This window comes from Mesocricetus auratus, unplaced genomic scaffold (genome assembly GCF_017639785.1).
Source record: "Mesocricetus auratus isolate SY011 unplaced genomic scaffold, BCM_Maur_2.0 Super-Scaffold_100676, whole genome shotgun sequence".
Classification (NCBI taxonomy): Eukaryota; Metazoa; Chordata; class Mammalia; order Rodentia; family Cricetidae; genus Mesocricetus; species Mesocricetus auratus.
In genome coordinates, this window is record NW_024429266.1 from 78,221,975 (window position 1) to 78,243,276 (window position 21,302).

Consider the following 21,302-nt stretch of genomic DNA (forward strand, 5'->3'; position numbering starts at 1 on the left):
CCTAAAAGACACTTGCCTCTCTTTGCCAGGTGTATTGATGTGCAAATTCAAGGTAACACTCACCTAAAAAACCTCTGAACCCAGCCAACTAGTCTTTCTTCCTCTGGACCAAGGGGCAGGTGAGTAAAATGCAGTGACACTGAACATGACGGCTGAACAAAATAAATCACTCACGGCCAAATGTAGAAGAGAGAACAGAACACAATCAGATACTATTTTATATTTTGTTATTTTTATCTCACCCGCCCATTTCTTTCAAAGGCTATTCCCCAGGGAAATTCCATTTTCATTACAAAACTGGTTTCTTGTGCCAGGGAAAAGACTGTGCCGTTGTTATCACTACCATTGTTATTCCTGCTAAGGTCATCTCAGATGCTCTGTCTATGTGAGATAAATGGTTTCCTAACAAGCTTCCCAGCATCCTGTGGCTGCTCGTGTTTGCCCCGAGTCATCACATCCAGAGCCTTGAGAGAAGCAGCTGCCTGGAAACTGCCTGAAAACTGAAGAGGCAGCTGAGCTCTGTCTTCAAGAACACCAACTACTCTGATACTGGCTAAGTTCAAACACAGCTTCACCATACAAATACCACCATTAGTCACCCCTCCGGGCCTCAGTGCTGTCACTGACAGGCAGATATATGTGCCACTCCAACATGCCCAGACTGCTGCAAGAAACGCAGTAACAGGAACAGAAGATGTATAACCCACTCCATGGACATCTGCTCTGCCACTGCCATCTAGGCAGCTGGGGGTATCCTATGACACCTGCATGGAATTACCTGTAATGTGGACGGGACCAACCGTGCTGTCAGTCAATGTTTATTGGACATCTACTATACATGCACAATCAGTGCTGGTCATGCACCCCCACCTCCCTCAACCGCCGTGCACTATCTTCATGAGTGTACCTTGGAAACACCTTTCAGGGTGTTGTCATGGCTGTTCTTACTTCCACAGACTGCTCAGCTCTCTAACACCTCAGGCTGGACCCTTGCCCTAGTTTGCTGTCCTTCTTGCTTCCTCCTACCCACCAAAACAGTGAAGTCAGCAATACTGTTGCCAGTGGTTTCTGGTAGCTCCCTCGAGAAAAGCCATCAAGGGCTTTCTTCACCATGGTGCATGGCTATAACTTGATGTGACAGGTTTTTTTTGGTTGGTCTTGTCTTCAGTTTTGTGACATCTCAGTTCCACCTTCAGCTTATTCTGGTCACTTTACCCTGTTTACCATTCCTAAGCTTGGCAGACACCTCCAAACGTCTTTCTACACGTGGTACCCTTTTGCATCCTCATATGGCAAACTCCATTTTATTCAAAAAGAAAGAAAAGCTATTTATCCACCAAAAGCCAGGCCAAATAGACCCTCTGCAATCTACTCGTTAGTTTCTCCATCACAGGCAAGCCTTCCAACCAGGCCAGAGATCATGTCCAGAAACCCAGTAGACATTGAGAATGTGGGCAGAATGAACAAGCCATCACACCCTACTGCACAAAATGGTGGCTAAGGGTCAGTCTGTGTGAAGCAGCCTCCCGAGAGCCTCTGTAGCTGACACAATGCCAGTGACTCTTGCAAGTGTGTATACTGTTGACTTTGTACACAAAGATGCAGACTCAATGGCAAAGTCAAAACTCTGTTTCCACTTGAGAGTTCTTAGCAACTCTCCACCCTCCAGAGTGAGGTAGGAAAAGAGGAAGAATAGACCTGGACGGCAAAGGCTGCCTTAACTCTGCTATTGCTTTCCTTCTCTTTCACGGTGAGTGGGAATGAATCATTTCCCTAAGTGAATTTTTCAGATGGCTGAAGCCTAAACTTTCAAAAAATGTTAACCATTTAGAATGGAGATGTTTCTGCAAATCATTACCCACTTTTCCTGGATTCTCTAACTGTTGCTGTGAGAAATCCCCTTGTCTGGGTAACATTGTGCTGACTCAGATGGGTTACAAAAAGGACCCCTGGGGCCCTGAAGTCCACTCCACACAGAGAGCTGCAGAAGGTCATATCGTTCAGCTCCCAGTTTGCTCTTCACAGCACAGTGGCATCCGTCTTGATTGACAACTTGCTTGGATTGAGACGTGCCCACCTCTAGCATTTCCATAGACAACCTAAGCATGAGGGTTCTGACCCCATGAGCACTTTAATCCATTGATGGATTCAAACTCTGAATGGACTGCTGGAAGGTAGTGAAAGATTGGTTTGGCTGAAGGAAGCAGGTCACGGAGGGTGTGTCTCTGAAAAGATATCTTGCCAGAACCTCTTCCTGTTTCTATTCTGCTTCCTGTCACAAGGTGATAGCTTTGTCCTCTTCTCCCCTGCTGCCACCATGTCCTACCTCACCACCAGCCCAGAACCAGTGGAGTTAAGAACTCCGAACCTGACAAATAAAACTAATCCCCTCCATACCACCTTTAGATAGTTAGGTAGTTAGATAGTTGGCCACACTGACAAGAAAAACACCATCAGATTCTAAAACAATTGTTCTAATAATTTTTTCAGGCAGGCCTCCATTATTTAACTCAGTTTTAATTTAATGTATTTGCTGCCATGATTGGCTGATGGAAAAAAATCAACACTCCATCTTGTGAGAAAATGTCTTTTAAATGCAAATTGACTAAAAATTATTCTTTCTTGAAAAGAACTTGTATTTTCGTAGACACTTCATCATGGGTAAGCAAAATATGTTGGGTATAGAAGGATAAATGCTGTGTGATCTCACTGCCATAAGGTAGCTGGAAGAGTCAAATTTATAGACAGAGAAAGCAGAAGAGCAGGTCCCCTAAAGCGAAGGAGGGAACTCAGGGTTGTTATTTGATGGGAAGAGAGTTCCAATTGGGGATCTTGAAAGTTCTACTGATATAGATAATGGTGACAACAGTACAATACTGAAAACAAGATTGTTAAAACAGGTTGGGGATATAGCTTGGTGGTAGAGGGCTTGCTTACTGTGGTGGTCTGAATAAGAATGCCTCCCAGGAGTTCATTAGCCACCAGGGGGTGGAACTACTTGAGGAGGATTAGAAGGTGTGGCCTAACTGGAGTAGGTATAACATTGTTAGGGGAACTTTATCACTCTCTCTAGTGCTGCCCATGGATCAGAATGTAAGCTCTCAACTACTGCTCCAGCACCACGCCTGTCTGCTGCCGCCATTATGATAATGAACTAACTCGCTAGAACTGTAAGCAAGCTCCCAATTAAATTCTTTCTTTTATGAAGGTTGCTGTGGTCATGGTGTCTAGTCACAACAATAGCATAGTAACCAAGACACTTAGTGTACTTGTGCAGGACTACAAAAACAAAATATGATTTTTAGCTAGGCATGGTGAATCATGCCTATTATCCCGCAACTAAAAAGGTGAAGATTGGAGGGTACATGCAATCTCAAATACAGCCTTGGATACAAGGTAAGTTCTAGAACAGCCTAAGGTACAGAGCGAAACCTGTTTTAAAACATCAAAAACTGATAAAATTGGTAAATGTTGTATATGTTCATGTTTTTTTCAAGACAGGGTTTCTCTGTAGCTTTGGTGCCTGTCCTGGAACTCATTCTGTAAACCAGCCTGGCCTCAAATTCAGAGACCCGCCTGCCTCTGTCTCCCGAGCACTGGGATTAAAGGTGTGTGCCACCACATGCCGGCCTGTTGTTTATAGAAATACACACATGTTTCTTAGCGAGTTAGCTAGGAAATCGTGGCTGAGTGCTCGGTAGCTCTAGATGTCAATGTTAGCAACAAACCCTGCACAGCTGCCGTTGTGTGGATTGGCCATCATTAAGCAGAGCTCTCTGATGTGTTTTGTAGTTGTGATAGTACTGTACTGACAAGTTACAGTTTTGTGGCAAAAAGTTGCTGCTTCTCAGGGCCATTAGGAAGAACCCTGAGAAAACTGAGGTCAAAGGGGCAGGGCTTTCTCCTTTTCACACAGAAGCCCAACTCTTCCTCTGTCTTAAAGCTACACTTATTACACAAATCTACTAAAAGAACATAATACTGATGGTGTGAATTTACTAGGATATTAGGGGTTAAAAAAATACAGCAGCCTTTTCAATACTACAATGTTGAGTTGTTGCTTATAAATTAAACCCTGGTCAATAAGCAAGAATAAACAGTTGGCTTGTTCAGTCACCTACCACAGAGATTGGGCATTTGGGGAGCCTCATGTTGAACTCTGTCTTGCCTAATGAAAGGTTACTATTTTCCCTGGACCTGAATAACGATTTCTCTTCCTCTTTTAAATTTTTTTTTTTTGCTTCTTATGAAATACTCTGCTGTTCTGCTCTTAGAGGTTGTTAATGTGTTATACTTGGGAAAAAGTTAAGTTCGTATTCATCTCTGCTTTACTAAAAATCCCAACACACATGGTTCTTTCTTTTTCTTTTTTAACTTGAGCCTTACAGTCTGCAAGTGAACTTGATGTTGATTAGGTATTTAACTCATCCATACTAAGCAATGAATAAATAAATCAACTAATAAAATGTAGGGAAGAAAAGAGACATTTGGCCAGGTGTGGTGTGGTGGCTCACACCTTTAATCCTAGTACCCTACAGGCAGAGACAGGCAGATCTCTGAGTTTGAGGCCAGCCTGGTCTACATGACACGGTCCAGACTGTTCTGAGCCCGATTCTGAGACCTCATCTCAAACAAAACAAACAATAACAAAGACATTTGATAAGGAAGTAGGAAGAGTTTCCTCTCCAGTAAGAATTTGGTGTCTACATTTCTTTGAAGAAAGGAGTTTCCCGGCCCATTCGGGACCCCTTTAGCCCTGTGAGTCATCACACAGCATGCATCCTGTCCAAGGCGTGCTATGGAAACACTGTCCCATTCTGGGCAGAAAACACCCAGATTAAAATGCAGGCATGGAAATGGCATCTTGGCTGAAGGTGGGCTTGTTTCTGAGTAGAACAAAATTTATAGCTAACTCTAAAAAGAGATACATCATCATCCCGTAAACTTGAGCAACATGTCATTCCATCTCTGGACTCTGGGAAGAAACACAAAGGTCATGCCTAAAATAAGAATGATCCGGGAGTCAGGAGCACAGTGGATATGAAGCCACAGACTTCCCCACCTTTTTATTAAAGGCATTAGGCAGGTTACAATTTGCTGGTGAAGTCACCGCCTGGATCAAGGGCAGTCCTGGGGGGTTGTTAGTCTGAATATGCTGACCTTGGGAAGCCGCAGCAGTCAGGTGTCTGGCCCTGGACAAAGCTACGGTAGTCACTCGTTTTTTTTTACAGAAACTGCACAGAAAGACCCCTTTAAAAGGTTCATTTTTTTCTTAGCTACAAAAGACTGTTTAGAACCCATAACATGAGAAATATTTCGTCTCTTTGTTACTGAAATACAGATGACTAAGTGACTTCTCAAAGAAAACAAAACAAAAACAAAACCCCACATGTATCAATTTGTCATTTTTAATTAGTCTGTGTTTAAATTTTCAAATTTTGGTTTATGTTCCAGAGGCCATCAGTTATCGGTGGGGTTGTCTGAATGGGATTGCTGAGAAGTGGGAGAAGTCGCTCGGGCTTCTATGACTATGATGCTGCTTCCCACTCTTAGGGGGTTATTGAGGTTAAACCTGGGGTTCGGCATTGATGGTGTTCAATAAATTGTTTCCTTCCTTCCTGCTTCTTAATGCCAAGGCCAGTGGCCAGACCTGCAATAAATACGACGGGGAGAGTAGAATCACAGGTTCCTAAGTGGAGAGCTGTTCCAAGCACATAATCCAAAAACAGTATCTCTCTTTGAATTGATGCTGTTGCATAGTCTCTGACTTCAAACTGATGGCGAAGTGAAGGGGAGAACACTTAATTTGGGGTGTATTATGAACAGAAGCATTCATCCTTTGCTGTGAGAACTGCAGCGACACCCCCAAGACACACGCGTTCACCTTGCCTTCAGAGCACTGACTTTACACAGCCCTGCAGCTCTCTTGCTGCTCTCTGCCAGTTCCTCAGTTACTGCTCTGATGTCCTCACACTGTAGGACTCAAAGGGTGGAGGAGAGAGCCGTTGAGCATTGTGTTCTCTGTTTCAGCTCTAGTCCCCTAGAACAGTGAGTGAGCAATTTGGTTTGCTTTGTTGTTGCTTGATACAAGGTCTCACTGAGTGACTTTGGCTGTCCTGGACTCACTATGTAGACCAGGCTGGCCAGCCTCAAATCAAAGGAGCCCTGCCTGCCTTTGCTTCTCTCAAGTACTGGGATTAAAGGTCTACACTGCAAGCCCATGCTGACATTTAACGACCAGCAATCCTCCAGCCCCAGCCTCTTGAGTGCTGGAATTGCAGACATGAGCTATCACACCCAACAGTAAGAATTGTTTGCCACACTCTGGGTAGAACCCTCATGCTGCTGGGTTAACACTCCTCTCCTGCACTAAATCTATATGTGCTTGTTGAACGAGTGAAGTAGAATCAGTGTGCACTTCAATGTGAGCCTGAGGACGAAAACGCCACCTTTTTCTTTTTTTAATTTAATGAATGCTTGTCCGTTTTTTACTGTTTACCTACAGAAGAGCTCATTTTAAAAGTAAATAAAAAAACATAATTGCTGGTTAGGTAGTGACAACCAAGAGCCATTATCTGTGGTAATCAGCAGGCTCCACTCTCTCTGTGTTGACAGGGTGGGTGGTTTATAGAATTGTCTTATGGAGTATGACAGAGATCTCCAATTACTCTGTTAAAACTGTTCTCTTAGGAGTCACATGACCAAGACCACTTGGCTCACTAGTCCCTACAGTGTCTTGAACTCATGTATGAACATCAAATGAGAAACACTTAGATTTCCCTCTACAGCAAGCAAGCAAACAAACAAACTTTATGAACACAGAACCAAAGGAGGAGAAATAACCAGAAGCAAGAGACTGTGTGTGTGTGTGTGTGTGTGTGTGTGTGTGTGTGTGTGTGTGTGTGTGTGTGTGTGTGTGGTGTTTTGTCTTGAGGAATCAATAACAGGTTAGGCATACATTCTATCATTAAGCCACATTTCAGTTCTTGTGATTTTTTTCAGTAGACAGTAGAAGAGTACACAAGTTTTCAAAATTAAATAGGTTTGATCTGATTCCTATGGAACAAACTCGCTCGTGTCTTAGGAAAACACACCAGGACTGCGGGTGGATCTATGGGATGCCAAGAGCACCGCCTCCCTAGCTCCCTGCCTCTAAAGCACTGCTGGAAAGTTTTCCCCTCTGGAGCTGCCCACAGAGAAGGTGGGCTGCAGCCCAACTGCCTTTCTTAGGCCCCCACAAGGGAACTCTACGGAATAGTTTTCCCTCTTTGTTTCACCTGAAGGAAAATTCTTTCATAACTGAATTTTCTTCAAAGAGATACCTACTAACTGATCTTTTAGAGGAGGTTATTCCACTGTGAATTCTAGCTACGGAAAGTCTTCAACCAGGCGATGTCAGTGTAAGAGAGTGTGATATGGAGGGGGCAACTCATAAACAGCTAAAGCAACTATCATAGTGTTGTGAAAATAGTTATGGGGAAATCACTGCAGTGTAAAAAGAAAGTGAGTGGCACTTGAAATATTCAGCCCACCACCACATCTTCCTAAATAAACTCTGCCACCTACCCCTACTCCTAACACCCCTGACACATCCTGGCATCCACACTGCCGTTCCCTAGGTCAGGCACATGGTCTCTCCGTGGCCATTCATTCCTACTCAGCAGCATCAGCAGCTGTCTGAGGGTCTCAGACTGGCCGTTGTGGAAGAGCCCTTGCTGGTGGCTGATACCATCGTCTGTGTTCTCTGCTCCAACCATACCGTACTCTTCAGTCCCTACAACCTGTGTCAGTTACACATTTCCCTCTTTATTAGGCTAACTATACTCCTCCTTCAGTCTTCAGTTGCTTCCTGGGAATCCCTTCCTGGCCTAACTAATGCCTCTGCTGTGGTTGCTCTCTTTCCCCTCATGCCTGTCTGCCCTGGCTGATTCTGGATCCCCACAGCCCTGGGCTGAAAGTCAGAACATCTTGCTCCAGACCTGGCTTATACACACATTATCATTTATATTAATATAACATGTTCCCCATAGGCTCACATTTGTTTTATTTTACTATTTCATTTTATATGTGTATGAATGTTTTACTTGCATGTATGTTTGTGTACCACTTGCATGTGTAGTGCTGGAAAAGCCTGGAGGGGACATCAGATCCACTGAAATTGGAATTACAGACAGTTGTTGGCCAACTTGTGGGGGCTGGGAACCAAACCCAGTTTATCTGGAAGAGTAAGCTAGTGCTCTTAACCACAGAGCAATCTCTTCAGTCTCAGGCTCACAGTTTAAATGCTTGGTCCCTATCTGGAAACATCAGCAAGTGCGCCCTAGTTAGAGGAAGTAGATAATACGGGTCAGCTATTGGGGTTATCTCATCCCTGCCCCCATCTGTGAAGAATAGCATCCGCCATACACTCTCCACACGTGATGCTCTGCCCAAGCACCTAGGGCCAATCAATCACAAACTGAACCTTCTAAAACCATGAAGCCCCCAAAATCCTCCTCCCTGTATTGTTTCTGTCAGGTATCACAGTCAACATTACACAACCATCATTACACATTACAGTGTGTTGTGAAGAAGTCATATAAATTAATAGTTGATTTACTGTTCTATGTTCGGTAGTATATGGTCAATTAGAAGTTGTTCAGTTAATGCCAAATGCAAAACTGCAAGTTGGTCCTTAACAACAACAACCTTTCCAACATTTTACCGTTTTAAGGTTTTAAGACAAAGTCAAACGGCTCCACCCCTCAATTTTCCATGTTTTTAAACCACTAATTTGCTCATTGGTCATGCCCTTGAAATATTCCTTACAAAAGGCATCTTCAGATTCCAGTGACACGGACTTTCATCAGTTAATTTTTAATCGAGCCAAATATTAAACGCTCACATTAACCAGATAAAGCTACTGATTTGCAGTGACAGCTTGTGTTATTCTCACACACAGGCCAAGCATGAAATAGAAAACTAATAACCCCTTCACTGTATTCTCAAAGTATCATTTATGGGAAAGAAAACTACATTCAAAGAAAACTTGTGCAATGGCTGTCATTGCTTCCCCTGTGCTGCAAGCTGTTGCAGAGCAGGGGAGCTCATTTTCTCACGGATATGGGCAAGCTCAAGATCTCTCTGTCAGTGGATGTATTCATTAAGAAGGAATCTGGCAGCTGTACAGGGGACAGATAGTTTGGAGACCAGGCCAATTATCTGGGTGTCCTTTATAATTTGAAGTTTCTGAATTCACTCAAAGATAAGCCACTTGAAGAGGGGCTGGCAATGGGAACGAGGCACAGATGGCCACAGAAGAAGAGAGGGAGGGGGAGGGGAGACAGAAAGAGAATTTGTTTGTGGTTTCATTCATGGGGACAAATCTGCAAGTTGACACATCCGTCGTTTTAAAAGCCCCTGAAGAAGTATGGTCAACTTTCATTACAAGTAAACAAATCATATGATCTTCTCAAACAGATGACAAACGATGAGCAACAAGGTTTTAAATTTGCATCATGCCAAGAGATGAGGGTTCTCAAAATACAAATTCCTCCAGTTCTCAAAACCACAGACAGGCTGTGAGGCTGACTTGAACCAGAACACAAATGTAGCCAAAGCTACTGGGCCAATAGTGTTATCAGTGACAGCCCTGGTGGTCTTCCTATTGGTCATTGTCTGTAGAAGTGAAAATCTTAAGTTCTCTCATCTTTGGGAATGCTGACCTGAACTGATCTTCAGCTTCAGTAGGCTGCTGGATTTTATCGGAGACGATCATTTATTTTCATGGCTTCAGTACAATTCTCTTAATATTTGAGTTACCACACTGATCAGAGCTAAAAAATACCTTGCCCTTCTGTTAGAACCTTGCACAAGCCTTGCTCTCTTTAACGCTAAGGTGATGAATAGTCTCACACATCAAGACCTTCATGGTCTGGCTCAGATCTGAAACACGAGAGGGAAAGGAAGGAAGGTGCTTGTCTGGGTTCCCTGTGCATGTCACCTTTGCATAAACAGAATGTGACCACCAGCAATGTCAGCACGGGGCGTGTAAGATCTGATGAATGTTTAATGCAAAATCCAGAAGATCTATCTTTACTTTCTTAATTCAAAGTAAACAGTAACAAGGAAACCACAGGTATGTTTTCTTCTTTTGTGTCTCATAAATAGTAATTAACAAGTAGGATGTCACAGTTGGGCACAGATCGCTCACTAAGAGACGGAGACAACACCAGCCCATTTAGAATGAGTTAAACACCCAAAGGTGCCTTTAACATAATAATTTTATTAATTTATTCGTTTCATAAAACTAATCTCTATTATAAGACACTTATTGTTCATATATGTGAAATGCCGTCTTGAATTTAATGGTATAGATTAGCTCACACAGAAGTCCCAGAGACTCCCAAAGTCCCTTGAATTTAGATCATTAATGGAGGGCTTAAGTACCCAGCAGGACAGCACTAGTTCTAAGTGCCCAGTAGGACAGCACTAGTTAAGTTCAAGTTCAATTACTATTTGAGAGTGGGAAGACAAACTCATAAAGTAACCTTTGGGTTGATCCTGAAATCCAATCCACAGCAGTCTTGTAAAAACCACTGGGGAAAGCTGGTATGTAAATAAGAGTAATCAAAGATGGTGGGTTTAGCAGTAGTATGTAGGACCACTTTGGGAACTGAGGGGAGCAAAGGGGCTCCCCTAAGCCTACATAGCTTAAGCACGAAGGCAGTTAATTTTTTAACCCTCATTTTTTCCCCTGAGTGCCTGATCCAACTGTTTACTTGGCTCTTCCACTTGACTATCCTCTTAAGGGCCAAAGATGAAGGAATCTAAAGTCAAACTCACTACATTTACCTGCCAAGGCAAGTGGGCTTCTATCTTCTGGAAGACAGTGGATTTTACTTTGCTTGAGTCAGGAATATACACCTCAAGTCCTCTCATTCTTTCTGTCCCTCATGGAATCCCAATCTCTTGGTCCTACATCTCCACAATTCCCTATACACCTCAAATCCTCTTATTCTTTCTAACCCTCATTCCTCATGGAATCCCAATCTCTTGGTCCTACATCTCCACAATTCCCATCCACCCAGCCTTTTACATACCCCCATTCCCATTAATGTGGTTCACACTCCTAGCTGGTCTCTCTGGTCTAGCCTCAACCACCACCAATCTTCTCTAACATACACATCCTGCTCTCACTCAGGATCCTTTCAACATCCACCAAGGTAAACACAACTCTCTTAGTTTAGGGCCAAAGACTAGATTCTCAAATTTAAGTTCTTCCTGGGATGTTCTGATGCTCTAATCAAGCTGGAACACCCAATTCTCAACAGACCTCACACATCCGCACCTGTGATAGCTCTGGGTCCTACTACCTCAAATATTCTCTCCCCATATCTCTTATCTATTCTCCAAAGTTTGCTTCAAAACTCTCTCTCTCATAAGAAACTATGTTCCTGTGGTGCCTTCTAACTAGATTAGATCTCTGTCAGCTAAAAATGTCAAGGACTGAAACTACTTACAGATTTGCCCCCAGACTGAATGTTTGTTCTTTAAAACACTTACTAACCAAAACACCTAGCACTGAGCTTTGTATATGTAGGTATCCAATAACTGTCTTTCTCTGTGAAAACAAGGTTAGTATGTATGTTTTCCTAAATAACAAGATCTTTGAAGTCCTTCCATGCCCATCATTGTTCTAGATACTGGGAACTTGACATTATGGTTCATAGACAGCTATTCATTTTTCTTAATGCTATCTCAGATGATCTTACCCTTGTGCTGCTACCATTTCAATGTTCAGTAATGACTCTACCTCAACATACTTAGAATTTTGTTATAAAATACTTCCAAACCTCTTCATTGTGTTTTCAGTGAAAAAAAGAAGAAGAAAATGCTGGCAAGAGTCCAAAAAGGAAATAACTAGCAATGGCCCTGGAGCTTTAAACTTAGAGGTACTGAAGCTGCCATCCTGTGTGGAACTATTTTTACTAGTATTCAGGCATCTGTACTGGCCTACCCTTGGGGTTCTGACAGGATACGCCCTCAGCTGCAGCCATTAAGAGCATCATCTGTACATTCACTATGTTCCCTTTCAAAAGGGTCCTGCTGGCCCTCCCCCCCTCCCTCTACCTGTCTTTTCTCTTCTGCTGCTCCTGTCTCCAGAGGTCAATCTCCCTCCTCCCCTCCCCCCCTTTTCCTATTCCCTTTCTCCTAATAAAAAACCCCTTCACTAGAGGTCTGTCACATGGTGTCATCTTCTCTCATACTGCTTTTTATAAATTACAACAACTTTTCCCACCTTAAGTGGTAAATTAACATGTACAGTTGACAACACAAATCTCAGTTGATTTTATTTCTATCCTAATTGTAATAAGGATGTGCATCACATACTAGATAAGCATTGAATTAAGAGAACTAAGAATTTGTCCTGTTTTCTTTAGAAATTTCAGACGCAATTGAGAGGGAAAGGGTTGGCTGAAATTCAATTTCAGACTCAATACCATAGATATAAAATTCACCATGTTGCAAAGGAGAAGTCTTTAGCTATCTATTCTGAAGAGCTGGAAAGAGGCAACAAAACACAACCTGTAACTCAGACCTTATTTGGGGTACTACACATTAACACCTGTAAACCCCCCCATTATTCTTTTGTAGTCTAACTGCCTTTTTGATAACTTAAAATGGAGAAATATAGTAACTGGAATGGTCACAAGAAAAGATATATGGGTCTCAATGGAAAAAGTTTCCCTTGAAAAATTAGAGCTCTCCTGACACAGTGGGTTCTCCAGTTGTTTTCAGCAGACGAAATAAAGAGCGGAGGGAGTCAGTCATAAGCCTCTGACTCATGTGCTGAATTCCCAGAGAGCAGATTATTAACTAAAAAGGGAATTCTTTCTGGCCCCAAAATCCTAAAGGCAAGACAAACAGAAACGCAAGGTTTCCTGAGGGTTTCTTGTTGAAGTCCATGTTCCACGTGTAATGTGCAAAAGCAGCTGTGCTCACTTCCATGGCTAACCTCTTCATGGAATGTGCTGGATCACCCAAGAACATCATCCAGGGAGCCAAACCAATGTGGCCAGCATGTCAGTGAGAGTCCCTTTCAAACACGTTGAAGGGTGGGTCTGGGGAAGTAGTCATTACAACAGGTAACCCTTCTTTAGGCAGTTAAGGCATTTGTAAAGCTCAATAGTCCACTGGAGTCGCCTACTGCAGGGATGCCAGCAAGTAAAAACTATGCCAGCGGATGCTCTACTCTGCTTGGAGCTGGAATTTATGATCTCTGGAGGGAAGTAACAGCACCTGCCAATGGGATTTTTACCTGCCTCCCTGCCTATGGCAAGATCAGGGTCTGGTGAACTACATGGTGGCTTTAGTGAATTTTCTCTATCTTCTACCTCCTGGAAGAATCTGGATACAATGCCATGTTCTCCATGTGAATCCTACCCTGCAACTGTTGCATGGTGACAAGGAACTAGCCATACTCGGGGTACCCTTGAGAAAAATCTAAAAGGCCTTAGAGACAGGAGCCATCTAAACCTTCGTGTTCCCTGGAGGTCAACACTGGAACTATACACTGGCCATTCAGAACAGCCACCTGCAGAAGAGCTTAGAAGAAGGAAAAGAATCTTTTAATGTTAAAACTTTCCCCATCTGTATCTAAGGAAAGAGGCCCTTGGGTACCGTACATTGTTGCTTAGGAACGCAGTGAGAGTGGAGTACGAATTCCTGTAAATTGTGAATCACATTTCACAAAAGAAACATCTGATAACAGCGTAGTACTAGGACCGAAACCAAAGCAAAATAGAAGCGTTTCTTTTTCTCAAAGGCTGAAGGTGGGGGAGGGGTGGGGTGGGGAGTCTCTAGTCTGCTTCAAAACGTACTTGTATCTTTCTGTGTACAAGAGAGGTTTGTTTAAGACACTTCTTCAAACTTCCATGTTCTAATTAGAGCAAGCTTTGACTGTCTTTTCCTTAAAACACTTTAATGAAATTCTTTAAAAACTGTAGACTAGCGTTCATTAAGTCTACTCAATGTGCATAAACAGTGTTTTGTGAGTTACTATTTAAAAAGGGAACTCCCCCCACCTTTCAGTTCTGTTAATCCTGTATTAGTTATTTTTTAAATTATCTGCATTTGGCCCCTTATTTACATCAGCCTGATGCACACATGAACAACCATATGGCTAGAAATAACTTTAAGATCAGACTGAAGCACACGTAAAACAGCATACTTGTCTTTTCTTTCTAAGCCCAGGACCTTGCACTGGGGCTCCTGGTTCCTCTGTGTTCATTAACACACAGAAAGCCCTGGCCTGGGATTTATGCAGCCTGGGGTTATCTTTCCTTCACATGTGCTCAACCTTATCCAGGGTCTGGCCCACGTGAAACTTGCCATCTTGTCTGTCGGACACTCGGTCCTTGAGCAATTTTTCACCTGCTTAGATGAGTGCATGTGTTTGAACTAACTGAACTGAGAATGAAAGGCAAACTTCATAGGGAGCTGAAGTCACTGAGTGGTCTCTATACACAGCCAGGGGCCAGGGTGACCAGATTGAAAGGTCACTGCCATACCTGAAAAGAGTAATATCACATTACCTTAAAAAGGTTTAGCAGAACCGTTGACTCTCAAACCTCTAGGGGGGAAAAAACCTTCCAAGTTGTACACGACAAAGACAGTGTTGTTTCCTTGTACAAATGCACTCCTTTGCTAACCTGCTACGAAGACACAGTCAGTTTCCTTAAAGCCACTGAGGTAGTGCACCATGTGGGAGACACCCCTACTGTAACGCATTCAAAGAGCCACCCATGCCGTTTCTTGTGTGGATTTATCATCCTTCCAAGACACAGAACAGGACAAGGACAAGAAGGAGAGCTTAAAAAGGACAAGAATTTGGCTTGCCTTTTCTCCCTTTCTCTGTGGATTTCTGTTATGTGCTAGGTGTGTGTGTCCTGTGGAGCTGAAACAATGCGACATGTACCAGTTCAACCAAGGGTTGTTAAAATGAGCAATCTGCTAATTTTTGAAAACACAACTAAAAGACTAGGGCATGCAAAAGAAATGTTTTCAGTAGATGCTAAATAGCAACAAAACCTCCAACACATAAGAGAGAATTGAGTGAACTAAAAACTTGTATGAAGTTCCAGAAGCATACATAATCACTCAACAGCACATGACCAAAAACTCTAAGACATTGTTTTCTTTTTCTACAAAATAAATTATTGAAAGTGGTCACGGGATTTCTAGCAGGCAGAGATACACAGTTTCCCAAGGAAAAGTTCATCAGGGGATGTATTATTTAAGACTGGATCATCATAATGCTATTTTTAATCCTATCATTTTGCTGCCAAAACTGGCCATGGCAGCTGCCACGGGCCACTAGAAAAATGATGCTTTTTCTTGTAGCTCATCCACTGTCATGAGAATGGTAACGCTTTCCAGTTAGTCAAATGTTTTGGTGGGTGTGAACTGTATTCAGAAAGGGGGAACTACTTGCTAACTACCTAATAAAAAGGAAGCTGGCCTCTACTGGGTACATAGAAATGAGTTTCCCTTTAGTTGAAGAAGAAAAGCCATTTCACTTCATCGAGGTCTAAAATGCCAGTACAAACTCATAGCCATCATGAGAAACATTCTTGAGAGGAGTAGAATTGTGGCTACTTAATGTTTCTCTCTGATTCTTCTGGAGGTCAGATTGCTGTAGTACACATCTGGGAAACACAATTCCAGGCAACGCTCTAACCTGGAGGCCACCAGAAAGAGGTCTACAGAATCTGTCACAGGATGATCCTTCAAAATATGAAGAAACAAACAACAAAAAAAAACCACCCACATCCAGAAAGAATCAAGCATGGTATCCAGCAGATCTGAATTTAATGCACAGAGAAACCAAAGACTCTGCCTCAGTGGCACTAGAGTGAAGGCTGAGTCTCTGTCTGAGAAGGTCCCAGGTGACTGATCTGTGGGGTCTCAGACATTTTCTAGGAGTGCTGCTGTCTCCCTATTCTAGCTTTCCTGCCTTTCTCTGGACAGCACACAAGCCCTTATGCAGGCCTAGGGATAAGCCATACTCTGCCTTATACCCAATTATTTCTTTATTCTTTGTTAAATTTGCAGGTTCTGGGACCCTCCATTAGGAGCTGGCCATTCCAAGGACAGTTTCCTCTGTAATAAGACATGGAACACAGTCTTCCCCAGGCTTGGAGTACTCTGCCTTTGAAGCAGAAGACAAGAGTGATTTCAAGTTTAAAGCTCCAAATGTCCTGTATAGTTCTATAGATAAGCTGCTCCACTGACCACGGGAAATTATTCCCACCATTTACGTCATTTTCTCACATCAAGAAAATAAGCTCTCTGCTGAAACTTATCTCTGTTATTAAAAGTCACTGTAATGTGCAACATACTAGAGATACTATCCTGACTAACACAAAGTTAAAGGGGAATCTACACACCAAATGCCTAAAACAAAAATTTAAATTAATATGACATATTTGAAACCACAGGCTGATAGACCAATCACTAAGAACTCTCAAATACTACCACTTTGATTCCAAAGTGTTCACATATGATTCTACTTTATGATACATACTCTTTTCTTGCCAGTTCCTTTCTTTTCCTGCACAATCTTCCATTTATGTGCTGTTCTGAAAACTATTAGACAATTTTTTTATTTACCATCAGCCATTTGTGGTTCTCCATGACTTATGGTTTTTATCATCTCTTCCAACGTGCCATTGCGGTTCAGCTTCATAGCATGAAGCTTGTGCCTCTATCAACCTCAGATACCTGCTGACCACAAAGATAGGCCCTGCAACAAAAACTTGATGACGAGCACAAGAAAAAGAGACGCCTCATTTAAAAAGAAACCTCAGTGGTCTGCCTTGTCAACATACTGCAACCCTACAACAGAGGTCACGCTGTATCTGACATTCCATCAGAAACACATGGTCCCATTTCCCACATTTTTATTAACCTGATAGTGAATACCACACACTGACTGCCTTGCATTTCCTTCAAGTAGAGGGAAACAAACTTTTATTTTTTTTCACATAAATATGAAATAATAAAGCTATTTTACTTTGGCTTTAAAATGATTCTTCTGGAGCCTAAAGTCCCTACCTCTGAATAAAGTGGTCAAAAAAAAATCAGCCCACCTACTTAACTGAACAACTAACAAAATTAGTTTCCATCCTTCAGCCAATTCTCCCAGCATCGCTAACCATCTGATCATGTGGGATGTTAGCAAACAAGCAATTCACAAGGAGCATGTGAATTTCAGGCATCTAAGCTTGGGCATTAGAGTTAATTTTATTTTTAAACCTTGAATAGTGCCATCAATATTTTGTCAACTTTGGCCAAATAAGATCAGATGTTCACATCAATCATCTATTTTTCTTGGCTTTTTCGTTTTGGGACCCATAAATATTAGATTTATAAATAAAGATTGCAAGCATCTTGCAAACTGTAGTAAAAACAATGTGTTTCTAGAAATTTGATTCACGTGTGGTCAATTACAGACCTTTTGTTCTTGTTAGGTGCTATAAAAAAATTAGTCATTCTCTTGAGACTATCCAAAGCATGACTAAAATAAAAGCCCCTTTCATTAAAACAAAGTCTTTAAAATGTCAGACAACAATTATTGCTTTTTTATAACTTAATTATTTTAGGTATAACAAGCCTTGAGTCTGCTCCCCACCCCCAAAAAAGCAAGAAAAGCTGAAATCTCACGGTAAAATAATGGAAATTTGATCTCCCGAGATATCAGAAAACTATCACCCCATAGATGCTCATCTAAACTATGGATACTAGTTTCATTTCAACTTAATCTGGGCTGGATACTCTACAGCTACGCGTTACTATTCCTTTCGCAGATACCCTAGATGCAAGTCCATTCAGCAGAGGAGATCACAAAATAATGTAGACTGTAGGTAGAGATAAGTAGAGGACATTGAAGTGGATGTAAACCTCTGAATCTTGTGTGAGTTACGAACACAGTCAGGCGCCTCTGCAAACTCACAATGGAACAGAGCATGCACACCCTGTTCTTCAGGATGTACACACACAGCATGCCCACTAGGACTAAGGCACAGACTAGAGTCCACAAATATCCACGAATGCCAGCTTGCCTTTTTACAAGCTTAGCTATGATTTTCAGGAAAGGGGGCTGTATTATTTTTCTTTGGGAGAATGTTCCCAAGTGAGTCAGAAAAGGTATGCCTGCGTCCTCTGGTGGAGCCTGTTTGTCTAGTTGGACCTTCTCAGTTATTAGTCCAACAGTGTAGCTAAAGAAGCAAAGAAAGCTGGAGGTCTGGTTCCTACCCAGGAACCAGAACATCTGCAACAAACTACTCAGACTTCAAGTAACTCTAGGACTCACTGGAGGTATACCATTTATCTCCAAATCCTACTGGATCAAAAATGCTGGACCTTTGCTCTTTTACAGCCTGCAGGCAGGAGCTAGCACAGTATTGGCAGGATGTGATCTGGCCAGAGAAAGGAACTGGGGCGGGGAGCAAAGTTATAAACTGTTTTTTTGTTTGTTAGTTTGTTTTTAATTCGTTGGTTCATGGCTCATTTTGACCCAGGATCCACTAACTCCCCAGCCTCTCTGCATCTCGGCTTTGAGAGCAAAGCCCAGACTCATTCAGTCAGACATGCACCTACCCAGCCTCCGTTATCCTGGATCCAGGTGTGCAGATGCCGGTTCAGGTACTCAGTCATCCACAGGGCGATGTTGTCCACCAGGGGTGACATCTCCCTGTTGACGCTCTCCACACACATGACCCCACCGAACTCAAAGAAGGCCACAATCCTCCCCCAGTTCACCCCGTCCCTGAAGAGTTCCTCCACCACCGTAGCAAAGCGTCCCCTCGCGGTGAAGGGCGTCAGATGCAGCTGACTGGACATCTCTGCGAAGTCGCGACGGTAGCGACGGGAGAAGTCATCCCCAGCCCGGCGGAGGGTCAGGTGGACCACAGGTGGCACGGGGCTGAGGGCAGGCCCAGCGGTGGCGACTATGGGCCTTAGTGGCGACGTCCTGGCAGTCGTGTCCCGGTGTACAGCGGGCGTTGGGTTGCTCTCAAGCTGGAAGGAGAAGATGCCAGGGGTGGGGGCGGCGCCCAGGGGCGCGGCGTCCGCATCTCCGGCATCCCACTCGTAGCCCCTCTGCGACAGCTTATAATGGATGTACTTCATCACGATCTCCCGGTTATCATACCCTGTTCTCCCGGCTTGCGCCATCCTTCCCCCCCACCAAAAAGGGCTGCAGGTACCAAAAACACGTCTCGTCCTGACTCCCGCCCCACGGCCCCAAAAGAAAAAATAGTTATAATCCAGTTCTTTTATTGGATGTGTTTTTGCATTCCTGGATGAGGGGGTGTCTTCAGTTACGCGGAACACTTGATTCTGGTGTTTCCCCCTTGGCATGAGATGCAGGAAATTTTTATTCAAATTCCTTTCGGTTCTTTATTTCACGAGGCACATTATTTATTAAGCTTTGTTAATATCAGTCTACTTACTCCGCAATGCTGAAAGGTGAGGGGCGGGACGACTTAGCAAGTTAAAATCAGGTGTGTTCTTTATATACTCAGGGGAGGAAGGGCATATCCGCTACAAGTTACATGCTAAAGAGACTGCATTAAACTGTCTGGAAATTAAGTTTGCTCGAATTCATTTAAAGTAAGAAAAAATCAAACGCGTCCGTTGAAAGTTACACTAAACCAAATTCCTGTGCAAAAAAACTTACTGTATTTTTAAGGACAGCATGATCTTCTGTCAAGTTTCCCCCTCTTTTTTTTTCTTTTGGTAAAACCCAAACAAATGTATAAGGCAACGACACCATCGATCTTCAGAAGTCTCCTTGTATAAGCTTCTTTAAAACTTGCAATGAATCAGGGGTTGGGGGAGAGCTAGGTAGAGTAAAAATCAGGAGGGTTTCCAGATTGCGTTCCACGGTTTGGCTTCACTGAAAATGTCAATTCGTAGGAATCCCAATTGGAGATCTCAAGAGCACGACAGAGGGGCCAAAAAGTCAGCGGCGGCGGCAGCGGCAGATGAATTCTAATTTTCAGTCCAGCATTTGCAGAAGTCCTGTGATTTCCCTCGCTTCTTCTCGGCGATTTACACTCGCACACACACACGCTCCAGCGCAGGCATGGAACGGTATCCACCGGATTGCTTCAGCCCTCCACGGCAGAGAGACACGCGAGGGGGACGATGGAAGAGCGGAGGGGGAACAGGGACAAGAATCCTCTTCTGATTAAACTCCGAAAGGCCAATGCGTTTTCCGAAAAAATGGGGGGGGGGGGAGCAGCTTGATAAAAGGCAGGCAGGGACGCGCCGGGGCTGCCGGTGCGGAGCGAGCAGCCCGCGCGCTGTGTGTGGTGCGCTGCGGGAGAAGAAGGTGGTGGGGGAGGGTTTAGCCCCCCCTCTTTTTCCTAAAAAGGATGACTGCTACGAAGTTCCCCCCCCGGCCCCCTCTTCCGCTGCACCCCACCGGCGCACCCCGCCTCCGGGCTGCGCACCCTTTCTCCTCCTGGGTTCCGTGCGGTGCTGGCGGCCGCGTCCTCTCGCTCACGCGGCGCAGCCGGCTCGGCGTTGACGGCTGCGGCCGGGGAGGGCCCGGGCACCTCGGTGGCGGCGGCGGCGGCTCGGCGGGGACCCGGACGCTGGGCGGGAGGGCGGTCCGGGGAGGAAGGGGGCGGGCGCGGGGCCGGGGGCCCGGCCTCTTACTTCATTCTCCGCCGGAGCGCCTGGTTTCCTGTAGTACGTCATGTTCATTCAAAAAAAAGAAGAAAGAAAGAGCCCTCCTCTGAGCGCCCGCCCGCCGCCTCCGCCCGCCCGCCCGCCCGCCCGCCTCCCGGGTTAAAGGCGCCGCGGCCGCCCGGGGGAGCGCGCGCCGGGCCACGGACACTGGCCTGGGTGGCGGCCACCCGCGGGCTACGCTGGGCTCGGGACGGTGGGTGGCGCGGGCCTCCCGGGCTGCCGCTGCTCGGTGGGTGTGCGAGGGGCCTCCTCGGGCCTGCAGGACTGGCTGCTGGGTGGGTGGGCGCGCCCATAGCGAGGGCCGGGCAAGTGGCAAGTCGCGTGGACCCTTTTTAACCGGGTGTGGGGTGTGCACAATTGCACGGATCTTTTCTAACGTGGACTGTATGCACAATTGCATGGACCTTTTCTGTGGAATGTGTGCAGTCACATGGACCTTTTCTAACCGCGTGCATGGGGTATGCACAATTCAATGGACCCTTTTTAACTGCACGTGTATTGTGTGTGTGTGTGTGCGACACACACACACACACACAAATTGCTTGGACCGTCTGTAACTG

At 44.3% G+C, this 21,302-nt stretch overlaps 1 protein-coding gene across 1 annotated transcript in view; it reads right to left on the minus strand.

Moving 5' to 3' along the window:
- The window catches only part of Bcl2 (BCL2 apoptosis regulator), a 164,764-nt gene extending 144,128 nt beyond the window's left edge, over positions 1 to 20,636 (minus strand). Inside the window, exon 1 of the mRNA XM_005081454.4 lies at positions 18,643 to 20,636. Coding sequence (XP_005081511.2) covers positions 18,643 to 19,404 — 762 coding nt within the window. The 5' untranslated portion in view covers positions 19,405 to 20,636. The remainder of the gene's footprint in view (positions 1 to 18,642) is intronic.
- Positions 20,637 to 21,302: the final 666 nt, after the last annotated feature.